The sequence below is a fragment of the Pterocles gutturalis genome, unplaced genomic scaffold (assembly GCF_000699245.1).
Source record: "Pterocles gutturalis isolate BGI_N339 unplaced genomic scaffold, ASM69924v1 scaffold592, whole genome shotgun sequence".
NCBI lineage: Eukaryota > Metazoa > Chordata > Aves > Pterocliformes > Pteroclidae > Pterocles > Pterocles gutturalis.
In genome coordinates, this window is record NW_010114966.1 from 174,627 (window position 1) to 187,723 (window position 13,097).

Sequence of the window (13,097 nt, forward strand, 5' to 3'; positions counted from 1 at the left end):
TGTTGCTGTTGTTTTCGTCATCAGCGCTTTCTTCTTCCCCTTGAACCTGGCGCTATTAATTGTGTTGCCGCTTCTGCTCTTTAATTGATCCCATTCACCGGGCCCACTTTTGTAACGTCTGACTTCTTGTCACTTTGACAAATCAAAACCCCAAATTAATCAATCTCCAGCCACTTGAGAATAAGGCTGCTTTGGGGAGCTGGGCTTGACAAAAAAAAAAAAGTCTAATTTCACTTTGAAAGCCTGTTGGAAAATTTTAACAAGAAGATGCAAGAAAAATGTAAACCAGATCAAGCTTGACTTTGGTCTGTGGAGAATAGCGTCACCTGTTGAGTTTGTTTCAAGTTTTTGTAAATAGATGATTTGACAAAAATATGAAATAAATCAAAAGACACGGAGATAGAAGAGGTCAGAATATCCTTGTTTCCACCGCAGTGGTTACACAGGAGAGAGGGTTGTGTGTGTAGGAGAAAAAATAGGAACCGTGGGCCAAAGACGAAGCTCCGCTCCCGGATTTTTGCTTCTCAGCTTTTGTGCTGTGCTATTGCAGTACCTTACACCTTGCCTCTTGTCCTTGGGCTTTTTGCACCCTGAGCCCCAGGGCCTGGGGCGATCATACCTGCTCGTTGTCCCTCATGTGCTTCACCTCCACGATCCCTGCGTTGGGATGTCCTGCAGCTCTGCAAGCGGTGATGGAGAAACGGCTTCACTCCGCGTCTTGGACGCCCTCCGAGCGGATGCTGGGGAGTTTGGGGTGCATTGCCCTTGTCGTGCCGTGCTAGGGGCACCCGGGAAGCCCAGGCTGGGGTTGAACTGGATTTCTGACCCTTTGCAAATCAAAGAGGGCTCTCACTAAGTCCTTGGAGGGCACAGATGGAGTCGTCTTTGAGATCTGTTTGTGGAGCGCATGTGGCTTACGGCTAATAAAACTAGAAAGAGGTAAGAAGTGGGGCTTCTGCAGGACGTTACCTTTTACAAACATCATATAATGCTGCAAGAGGATATCAAATGTTAGTGTTTCAGATGGCAAATAAAGTGCGGTGCAACAGCACAGCCCTGGAGGCTCTTCTGGGAAGGACTGGGTGATTTCTCTTGTCATTTAGAGTCCTGTCTCGTAATTCTGGGTTGTAGTTGCAGACAACATACTTCTTTCCTTCCACCCCTTATTTCTTCTACGAGAACTTGTCATAGTTGAAAGGAATTTCTGCAATTATAAAATGCATCTAGGAGAGAGGCAGGCACAGGACTTGCTTTGTGGAATAAGAGCTGCACTGGCTTTTTGTTGTTGTTGTTTTGTGAATTCCAACAAACAAGGGTCACACTTGAACAAGCAGAATCCTTGTCTTATCCATGTGTCATGCACCTATAGGGAAAAGTCACCATGCTATCAACAGAGCAGTCAGGGTTTTTCATGTCCCATCTCTTGATAACTTCAGGGGTTTGGTTACCCGGTGTTGCTTGTTGCTCCTGGGCATGGAATGAGCTGCTGCATATTTTGAATGGCCTCAGATAACTTGCCTAGCTGTAAACTTACCCTCAATATACTCCAAATGGACCATTTTACTACTTTTTGTGGAACGAGCGCCTGTACTTCACCATACTGGTTGGTGCAGATGCTCTCCTGTCCCTTGGTGTGAGCTTGGCGTTATTTTGCCACCTTGCCAAGCTGGAAACTCACCTTGGCATGCGAAAGGCATCTCCTCATCAGTATGGAAAGTGGCCAAACACGCATGTGACATTCACAGCGGCATCCTTACTGCGTCGTGAGCATGCGGAGGTGAATGGCAAGGACGCGGGTTGTGTTGGCTCTCGCCTAGAGCCAAGAGGAGTCAGTCACTGCTCTGGGGCGAGGGAAGGGAGGAGGCATGGCTGGTGACTGGGAGAGGGCACGGGCGGTTATAGCTGGGTCTGTGGGTTGCAGTCCATAGGCTGGAGCACGGCGATGCTCCATTTTGGAGGAGAAGATGTTTTTCAGCAGCGTGTTGCTGCACGTCATTGAGAACCGTGGCGCGGCGGTTGCAGAACAGGGGGTGTGCTGGTCAGGACAACCCCGGCTGCGTGGCAAGGGGAGAAATTTGTCCTTAATGTTGTATAATATAGATCTACACCCTGCGAATGATGACCCTCATCAAGGAAAGCTGCCTGTACAGTCCATCAAAAACTGCACAGTTAATGATGGGCTGGGCAGATAATCGCGGGAGAGTTAATTGTAAGGTTCGATATGGCATCTTGTCAGCAGAGATAAGTTGTCACGTTTTCCACTTGAGCTGAAACTAAATGATTGTAAAATAAGTTATGAGTGTCCTTGGGCCTGTCTGCCAGAATGATGGCTAAGAATACATTCCTGGCCCATCAGTCTCAAGCAGCCCGCTTGATATTTATGCGAACTGAATGTTATTTTATTCCCCCTCTAGTCATGCTTGTCAGCTTCCCGAGTGAAAAGTGAAACTGCTTCTTTGACTCATACTTCAAGTATTGAAGCTCAGAGAGGCTGCAGATTGTTATTATTATTACTAGTATTATATATTTTTTCGGGTGTGCGTTGAACATTGATGCCCGATTGGGAAGAACTAATGGCTGACATTGAATGCACGGGATGGCTGCAAAACAGCCCATCCCAACCCAGTGAAACGCGTCTTATGAGTTCCAGTGCCTCTGTCAAAGCTGGTTTAGATGTGGAGTAATGAGGCGCTTGCTTTTTTAATTTGGCGTGCCTTTTTCCATGCCTTTTTTTTTTTATTTTATTTAATAGTGCTGGCAGTGGTCGTCTGTTCTCAGGCGTGGTAATTGATACAAAATAAAATGCATTATTTGTATTCAGTCAGGAGTATGAAATTGCATTCAGTGGGCTGAAGCCTGAGCTCATTTACAGTTTTCCGAAGCTGGGCTTTCAGGAGCCCTCTTTTCAATTTGAAGAATACCTTGTCAGGCAAGAGAAGTAGTGGGAAATGGGAAAGCACAGCGTGTAAGCCTAGCGCCTTTTGATTGCTCATATTTTAAACTGGGAGAATGTTAAATAACTCCCATCTTCAAAGGGTGGTCTCCGAAACCGGGAATGCAGGGCATTAATACACTAACAATATCAGCTCGGCACCCGTTTACGAGCATCTCGCCTTTCTTTTCTGGTTGAGGGGGAGGGAAAAGCTTCAGGCTCTTTCCTTCAGAGCCATTTGACCCAAGGACGGCAGGTTATTACCTGGAGAGAGCTGTGTATCAGGAGGATTTACCATAGGAGGTTAATTCCTCAGCTCTCCCAACACGAGTAGTCGGACTGTCTGTGTGTAAGTGTCCTCATTTTTCAGAGCTCACCAGCAGGTTTTGTTGGTGCAATTTATAGCCTAGAAATCAGACTGAGCCACAGCAAGCGTACGGATGGACCTCAATATTTTTTAACAAGGATCCCATTGAAAAATATATTCTGTGGTTTTGTGTCAGGGTGCAGTTTTTTCACCATTTTGTGGGTTTGGGGCATCGCAGTTGACGCCAGAATTGCACGTGGTAATGAACACAGCCCTCGTATGCCTGCCTTGGGGACCGGAACACATCAGCACACGTCTCAGCATCACTAATGTTTGGAGAGAAACTTTGTGAAAGGCATAGGAAAGGGTGGGAGGGTTGGTTTCTCCTGGGTTTTTAAGTACCCAATGTAGGAAACCAAGAAGCCCCAAACTGGAGGTTCAGTGTTTAGAACCAGCAGTAACCGGCTTGCCTCCTTGGCCATGCCTCTGTGTTGCTGGCATCCTCTTCTGCATCTTCTCTTCTTCCAGTGTCAACGGAGCCAAAGAGATCAGCATCCCCTTTGTCAAGCCCATGCTGAGTGTTGGCATGGATTCTCATCAGGGTTTGCCTTTTCACCTGGAGAGACAGCAAAACTTGGCAGGAGAGCTGCTTTGAGCATTTAGGGGTCAAATACTTAAAAACTCCTATACAAATAGACAGTAAATACATTCTCATTATTCCCTTTTGTGGTTAAATACTTGATGAAAGGTTTCAAAATACTGGACATAGGGAAAAGAACAAAAATTCTTCATATAAAGCTAATGTTTGATTTAGTCTCTATTGCCAGGCAATTAGCTCCATAATTTATCCGCCACTAATAACTTGCAGCACAACTGTGCTTAGCGGGTAATTAGCAAGTAAACTTTATGAGAAAAAAAAGCAAAAATTTTTTCTTTGTCAAGTAGGCAGTTGTGTGAGGACTTAACTACTCAGAAAATCAAAAGTTGCTTTTTAAATAGTCTTTTTCTTGAATTTTCTTGAATTCATTTTAAGTGCAGTCCTGCTATTGCACTTCAGCGCAACGTGTGGTGTTTAACCAAGGTGCTGGGAACACCTTCACTCCAGGTGACAGCAAGCACTTTAAGTGGAGGGTGTTATGTTAAGTTTTGTAATTAAAAAAAAAACAAAACTAGAAATGCATTTAGCACTAACCCTAGCCAAAAGGTTGGTTGCAGTTAAACTAAAATCACATTACTGACCTTGGGTAAAATTACTGGATTAAGGGTACTTGAGTGTTTGCTGTGTGAAAGGACCCAGACAGAGAGTGAAACTTCACGTATGTCTTCATTGCCTCAACTTGTGTTTAATGTTGCTGTTAGGTATTTCTGGACTGAAGTAGAGAAGAACTAGTCAGAGAGAAGGTGTTCATTATTACCAGCCGTTGCACAGGCCAGGGAAGGGAATGGGGGTCTCTGCTTCCGAGAGGGGGGTGTCATCACCCTTTAATTTTAATCTATTTGAGAGAACTAATTGATGTGGGAGGGGCGAAAATTACTCCGTCATTAGGTCTTAAAATTGTTCTGTGTTATGCTTCCATAGCTAGTACAGCAGAAAACCAAGCACACTGGGCATGGGATTATATTTTTTTAATTGGGAGCAGGTAGTAAGTGACCCTTTATCCCACAGTATTGGGTGTACCAGGCATACATGAATCACACACCTTATTTTCCCACCTTTATTGCCATTTGCACCTTTTCGATGTGTGTTATCTTTAATATTAATGAAAGCAAATAGCGTTCAGAGTACATGGAGATATCCCTGTTTCATTATGTATTAAAACATCCTAGCATTACATGAGTTAATTTGAGGATCAGTAAGATCCTTATAAAAAAGAGCAATTGGAAATAATGAAGTGATTTCCCATTGGCTTTTGTCAGTTCCATCTAGACTGCTTATGAAATTGGCGCAGTGTCCTGTTGGTTTAATCAGAACTTTCAGCCAAGTTGCTTTTTTGTACCTTTTTGAAAAACTAATGGATATTGTTAGGAGACTCTTCTGTAGCCTTTGGAAGTCAACACGCTCAAGAAGTTAGCTGCTAACAGACAGCGGAGGGTTATAGCTTGGATTCTAGCAATCGTTAATTTAAATTATACAGGTTTTTTTTCTTCTTCCCCCCCCCCCCCAAACTGCAGATACTGGGTTAGGAGATTCTGTATGTTCAAGCCCAAGTATATCCAGTACGACAAGTCCCAAACTCGACCCACCTCCGTCACCCCACGCCAACAGAAAGAAGCACCGCCGGAAGAAAAGCACAAGCAATTTCAAAGCTGATGGTATCTCGGGCACAGCTGAAGGTAAGCTTGCTCTACGGTGGAAATCTGAATTTTGAAAAGATCGTTCCAAAGAGCATTGTTAAATACACCTCAACTACACCACTGGCTTTGCATGCAGACGGTAAAGAGAATTATACTCAAGTAGAGAATTTAAAGGCTGATCTTTTACTGATGAAGCTGAATACTCTGAGGCATCACAATGGTGAATTCCATTGTCTGAAACATGGTTGGAACCGAATTTTTTTTAATAAATAAAACAGTGTCCCCCAGTTAATTCGGAGCCTCTTAGCCATAAAGGTAAGGTACAGGCATATTTGTGAAGTTAACAAGAAAGAAAAAGGTTCACTCAGTATCCTATAGATCCCGTTAGAGCTTGTGTATTTTTTCATTATCATTAAATCTCGTGTTATCTCTTCTGCTTAGACACTTCCCGAGCTCTAGAATCGCGAACTCTTCTGATGCCTGTTTTTGTTTGAATATTCAGCTGCTCGTGGAAAGATTGTGTTATTTGAAAATAAAAAGGAAAAGGGGAGAGTTTAAATGTTTGGGTTCTTTTTTAAGAACCAGAAAGGAAAAGCCAAGAAGAACTTCTTTTCTCCCTTATTTTAGCTTACCGTTTCCAACACGAACGCTGCTATAGCTGTTGAATGCCCTTCTGAAGGGGTAACAATGTGTACAGTAGACAGATATGATATAAAACATGCTTGTACCTTTAGAAAAGAAGAAAAGAAACATGCTAGGATTCAACCAAAAGAGCTCCAGAAAAAAAAAAAAAAAAGAACAAGGGTAGTTGGAGAGCTCAGAAACTGGGGAGTCAACATACAAGGAGAGATGAAAAACGGAGACAATGGAATGACATTGTCGGAAAAGGGGAGTGTTAAGTAAGAAAAAGATGCAGTTGTGAGCATTGGAGAGTGAAAAACAGCTAATTCGGTATCAAAGAGAGTTGGAACAAGTTCTGAAAAAAGGATGACAGTTGCGGACAGCTGAAGAGACATTAAAAATAGACGTGATAATAGTATACAACTGAGAAGGGGGATGTTAACTACTACTTAGTCATCCTTATTTTCCATTTATTTAATTTCTCAGTTGCACTTCTTTCACATACGGAATTTATTTCCCCAGCTATCTATACAAATCCTTTTTTAAAAGCCATCGGGTTTTTTTCATAATAGTTCCTGTTTTGTTCTCTTTCCAGTCATTTAACTATCTTTACTGTTAGTTTCCCCCTAGTTTATGGCCTGAAGCCAAATTTTATTTTAACCTTTCATTTTTAATTTTTCATCTTTTTTTTTTTTTTTCACAATCCATTTTACTTTACACCACTTATTTTCATACCTCAATGGCAAGTTATAGAGGGGGTTTTTCAGAGTGCTCACCATTGGTCCAAGACTGTTTTGTTGGAGTCAATATGAATCAAGACCAGCTGGATATCAAGAGCCTTTGAAAATCTTTTTCTAAGTAGTTAATGCGTGTATGTTTTCTTTCTCCCGGGGAGATTATTTTCACAAGTCACTGGAGCTGGAGCCTGTGTGGTCCTGGTCTACAGGCGCAGACTCCTGACCCGCAGTGAGCAATGGGGGATCTGTGGTCGTTGTGCATCTTGGCCATGAAATCCCTGTTCTGATGGGAGTGGGGATTTACGTGCTCCTTCATCCTTTTCTCTTGCTCTTGTCCTTGTCTTCCAGCATCCTAACACGCTCATCTAAAATTCTTTTGCAATAGCTTTGCAAAACCATCCCCTTACATATAAATGGGATAAATACACTTCCAGAAGAGCAAGAGCTGGCCAGCAAGTAGCACCAAGTGATAGACAAGGAGGTTTAAAAGCAGCAGTGAGCTCCCACACCTGTCTTTACAGTCTTTGTATCTTTATGTTGGCCCACCAGCTTTCATTGACCTGCCTCTTCTTACATGTCTTCTGAGATGGGCTCTCTTTTCTGGCTTGGGGCTCCCAGTTGTGTCTTGGGTGGGCCACAGTGGTTGTTGAATTCTTCATAACATCTCTTTTAAAGCGCAACCAAGTGAAAAACAGCCGTTGGCTGTAAGAACAGAATTGCGACTTTCTACACAGTGTTCTTGCCACGTGGGAGAGGAGCTCTGGGCGTCCTTCAGCAGATAACTAGTCTTACTGGCCCTGGAATCCTTAGCAAGGTTGGGAGGAGATGCCTGACAGCTGGGACAGTCAGCCTCGTCTGTCAGCGGTAGCTGAAGGAGAGAGCAATGAGCCGTGCTCGAGTTCCCTGTCCTTTTAGAAGAAGGGCATCTCAGAAAAAAGTAATAGTGATTGTAGATTCCTATAAAGTACTTTCCAGCAAGATTAACAAAGGCTAGGGATTGCCTTTTCCCAATCCTGACATGCAGGCACTTGTAACCTTTGTATTTTCATAGAATCGTAGTCATAGACTGGTTTGGGTTGGAAGGGACCTTAAAGCCCATCCCATTCCACCCCCTGCCATGGGCAGGGACACCTCCCACTAGCCCAGGTTGCTCAAAGCCTCATCCAGCCTGGCCTTGAACCCCTCCAGGGATGGGGCATCCACAACATCTCTGGGATTGTGTTGGTGCCAGCCAGTAGTTCCGTTCGGTATGTGTTAGGTTTGACCAAACAGGTAGTGTTCACCTCTGAGCTTGCTGTGACACTGAACGGTGGGAATAACTCCAGTCCTGGGACTGCCAATGTCACAAGCCAGCCTGGTGCTGGTAGGTGTGTGTCTGAGGTGCTTTAGGCTGTTAGGGGTTTATCTCCAAGTAGTTGAATGTGGCATTTTCACATCTGCCTTGCACTTCAAAGCAGTTTTCAGTTCAATAATTCACCCTTTCCTCAGGAAAAGGCTTATTTCCTTGTTTTCTAGTGCTTGGCTACAAATCTGTCCAATGACCTAAAGGATTTCCTTTTTATTTCTTCCTCTACACTTGTCGTAAGAATGGATTTAAACTCTCAGAGGGTTACTGCAGTTTTGAAGACCACAAATCCCAATTAAACACTAAAAGGAAGATGTACGGAGAGGTGCGCGTGCTTTGCCTTGGCAGCTTTAGTCAAGTGTTCAAGATACGGCAGGTGACATGGAAAATGGGGTACAGAAGGCTGTGGTGGTAATCATGGGAGAACCATATCTTCCTTCTTTCTGGAAACCCTGAGCTCACAACAAAAAGGAGGAGGAGGGTCGTCCTGCAGTAGCTATTCTCAGACTGTTACAGTGGATCAGAGTTAAGTGATTTGGGTAATTCTGGATTTTACGTTGCCTTCCTTTGGATCCAGACACGTTTCAAGTGTTGACTTTCAAGCAGAAATTCTGGGTTCCTTCATTTTTGTCTGTAGCAAAGCTGAGGTGTTCAATGAGGTTTAAATGCTGGTCTTCAGCAAAGTCTAGGATTTTTACTGCACTTTGGAGTCTTTTTTTTTTCTCCTTGAACGTGCTGGCTTTGATCATTGACCTCTGCCCAAGTATTCAGGTATCATGATGATGGACACTAGTGAGCCCAGGGTGATTCACTAATTCCAAGGACTGATGCTCATCTCTTTTATGCCCTTCCGTAAAGGTCATGCTGATTCTTCTCCCTCTACACTATCTGCACGTGCACAGCCCTCTCTTTCTGGGATTGATTCTTTCATCTTACTTGGTTTATCTTTCTCCAGGTTTTCTGAGACAATAGTTGTAGCAACAAAAATACTAACGCCACCGTGCTGCAGTCGGGTTAAAATTAAAATTCAGTGCCTGTTCTGGAAAATCAGTTTGTTATGAAATTTTTCCAGCACGAGGAAACCCAGAGAGAGAAGTTTTTTAGTTCTCTGTACGGAACTTGTCGCTGAAAAAATTCCTCGGTGTTTTTGAGGGTAACAGCAGGAAAATTAGGCAAGGTGCCAGCAACCAGCGGTGTTTTTCCCACCATGCTGCCTAAACTTGCTCAGAGCAGGATTATCCAGCGCTGTATTTCAAAGAGCTGCTCAGAGCCCAGCCTGTTTCGGTGCTGCTGCAGTTAGTGGAACAGCTGGTGATAACAGGAAGGTTTGTGCAGCTTGAAAACAAGTCGAAAAATGTAAAAGCTTTCTTGGAAATAACTCTTTGCAGAAAAGACCGTTCTCAGTGTTTTTCTTGGTAGACAGTTTTAAAACTTCATGGCTATGCCAGCTTGGACCTGCCTGCTTTCAATCCACCTCCAAGATCTTAGGAGCTATGGAAAGCCCAAGGTATGGCTGGCTTTCAGCATCAAATCTAGGTCATCCATGCTCTGCAAGTGGGTCTGCCCTAGGGCTGGTCCGACTGCGTCCAGGCGGGTGGGTGGTCAGGAGAGGCAGCTGCCCTTCATTTGTCTTCTCTCTTGGCAGCGTAGGTAGAACAAGCACGGCTCTCTGTTCCCGTTCCTGCAGAAAAACAGGAATTGGTGAGATAGCAATAAATGCGATGAGTGACTCGGTTGACTTTCCAAACTCCATGTTTTCTCTGTAAATCCATGTTCAGTGTTTTTCATCGTTGGTTCCTAAAGAACTTCTGAAGGACAACGAAGGCCTTTTATGTTTCTTTTTACAACTATTTTCTTAACACAAAGATGTTTCTTCTCTGCCCTTTGTGGCAGTAATTGCTTTTCGCTGTGTTTCCCTGTTCCATGCAGTCTAGCCCCCAATTCTAGGTGTACGCTCTCTGGCCTGTAGCTAAGGATGAAGACCACTTTACTGAGAAATTGCTTTTATTATTTTCCTGGTGTGAACTAATCAATGTATTTCAAAAGCTTGTGTTCTTCACTAGGACCTAGGAATCTAACGCTGCAGTTGTTTTTCTGTTCCGAATCTCAGGGAGCGTTGAAGATGAGATATAGTTAAGTTTGGAATGAAAATATGTTCATTTGTTTTCTGTGGATGGAAAAACCAGGTTTTAGTCAGACTTTGCATTTGTATTTTTAGCAATAAGCTAAAATTTCACTGCTTTCATCTGGTTTCTCAGCTGTATGGGGACTGGAGTCAGAGTGGGATAAGGTGCAAAAAGCCACGGGAGGTGCTGGCTTATTCCCAGGACTTCTTGGCCCCTTTCAGCCATCCCGAAACCAGAATGACAAAGCAAATGAGGGAACTGCAGTTCTTAGCACTGGTCTCTGCAATCTGTACAGTACCTGAAAATGGGATATTTTGTGTAAATCGGAAGCAGTACAGCTGTTAGCTGAACGTAGAGCATCTGATGTATTAAAATAAACAGTGTGCATTTTACCTGCCACTTCTCACCCCGGGCTTGCCTTAGTCTAATCCCTTCGGCGTCCCCGTGATTCACCTGCTGGCGTTTTCCGCGGAAATGAGTTAAACACATTTGGCTCTGTACGCGGCGCTGTGCGTAGACTTCTCCAGACAATTCCTTAGGTGCGTCGTTCTAGGAAGGGTGCTGTGGCCAGATTGAACTGGAAAAAATGAAATGTATATGTATTAAAAAAAAAGTTAATTGGGAATTTTGAAAATTTTGTAGAAACATCTCTGAGTTCTGTGCAACGAAAAAGATGCAAAAAAAACGAGCTATAGTGTTTGTGAGAGAGGAGATTCTTCGTTTGACAGATGGACTTGACATTAATGCTAATAGTTATTTATAATACATTGTATTAAGCACCATCATGAAGGAATGTATTTTTACTTGATGCTTTTTTTGGGGGGAGGGCTTTTTATGGTCTGAGAGAAACCTTCTGACATTGTCAGAGGACAGCATGTTCAGAAACCTTTCCAGCACAAAAAGTCACAGTGTCATCACTCCCTTTTCTCTGCAAGGAAGATGTGAAATCTAATATGTTGACCTGCAGCTGCCGCAAGGGCAAAACTACTCACCTATTAAAGAGTTTGTAACCTTTGGAATCAAATCTCTTAGATGGCAAGGTCCCAGTATGGATTTTGTTGCTTGAAGTAATGCACAGAACTAAGCTGCCACCAGAACTTGTTCAGGTAAAAGCACTTTCCAGTCTGCTACAGGATAACGCTGTGTACTGCTGTGGATGTCAGAACTCCACAAAAGTCCTGGTAATCTTGTCATCCTCGTTATTTTACCTAGTCCCTATCGATAATGCAACCTGCTGTGTAGTAGGGGTTGATACGGCAGTGTTGTTGGAAAAGGGTTGGGTTGGTTTTTTTTTTTTTTGCAGTCGTAATCTCCTTAAAATGATAAGAGATGTCTTAATAAGGGTTTTCCTCTCCAAAAAGAAAATAGGATTTTAAAACCTCAATGCAGACCCATGTCATACAGAAGAGGGGTATCTTTCCATCCTGTTGTACAGTATTTCTGTGCATCTTGTCATGGACGGTTTAGTGAGAGCAGGTTTTGTTTCTGTTTCTAGTCTCTTAAGCACCTGAAGTTTTAGAAAGTACGTGTTCCATAGTTTTGAAAAATCAGGCTTTTCTGCAATATTTAGAGTGAGATTGATGTAATAGTGGCATTTTGACTGCAAGGTTGAGTGAAGAAAGGAAGGATTTATTTGGAGCTGGAAGGATCTGGGTTATAAGCAGGTAGCTACGAAGGTGTTTGGATTGTTTTAAATAGTTTTGTGATTCAGAGTTACTGCTGAATTCTGTTCGTGTACGATCTCTTGATCATAGTGTCATTTGTGTAGTCCTCCTGTGCACGAAACATTTCAGAAATTGCAGCAATTAACATTTTGCTGAATTTTGTACTACAAACAAAAAAAAACCCAAGGTCCATGTTGCTAGACATCAGTCCCTCTGGAGTTTAACAAGCTTGCTTTATGAGTGTGGTTTGATAAGTGTATCCATCCCTACTTTGTGGATTATCTTGGAAGAGTGGTGGTCCTTTCCTGATCCAGATATTCTCTGCTCTAGCTGCTTCGTAGGCAAAAAAATTCCTAACAACAAAAAACCTGGCTTCTCAGTTGGCATTAAAAAGGGAAAAAAATGAGCTGCATATCTGGCTGTATTTTTTTCTGCCTGCATGAGAACTTTAAAAAAAAAAAAAAGCAAAAAACAAAAAAAACCAGTATGTGGCCATGCTTGTTGTCTGTGATGCCAGATGCTTGTTTTGATTTAAGCGTACTGCGAGTGTCTTGGAGGTTATCACTCTTTGGTTGTAATTCCACTGATCATCAGTGACTCCGTTCACTGCTTCGTAGGAGATGCAGCGCTGGCCGATTGCTGTACACCTGTGAAACAGGAGGGCAGAAATTAATAAAATCTAAACCAATTCTTCAGAGACTTGCTTTCAACCACAGCGTAAAGGTCACTTGTTGGGAAACCTTCAGCCTCGGCCATCACAGCCCATCTGACATAAAAGGTTTGCTGCTGGAGGACACCTATGTTGATGCCGAGGAGTGAAAGACCAGGGAGGTGAAGCTCGTCTATTGTTTTAACCTGCTTCGTCGCAGGCTAAACAAGTTGAAAGATCCCTTCTTCTCTTTCAAAGCACCGTTAGCTCGGGATCAGAAGGGGCTGCTGGTTCCGCCTACCTGCTTGAAAGGAAAAGTGTCGTGGTGGTGGACAGCGGGAAAGGGGATTCTGGAAAGGATGGGTCCCAGGATGAGCTGGTGGTGGGTGTACACACCGGCACATCTGGGTTCCTTGGGAAA

At 43.3% G+C, this 13,097-nt stretch overlaps 1 protein-coding gene across 1 annotated transcript in view; it reads left to right on the forward strand.

Moving 5' to 3' along the window:
• Positions 1-13,097, forward strand: part of LOC104462849 (arf-GAP with GTPase, ANK repeat and PH domain-containing protein 1) — a 196,340-nt gene that overhangs the window by 141,605 nt on the left and 41,638 nt on the right. Inside the window, exon 13 of the mRNA XM_010074981.1 lies at positions 5,412-5,573. Coding sequence (XP_010073283.1) covers positions 5,412-5,573 — 162 coding nt within the window. The remainder of the gene's footprint in view (positions 1-5,411; positions 5,574-13,097) is intronic.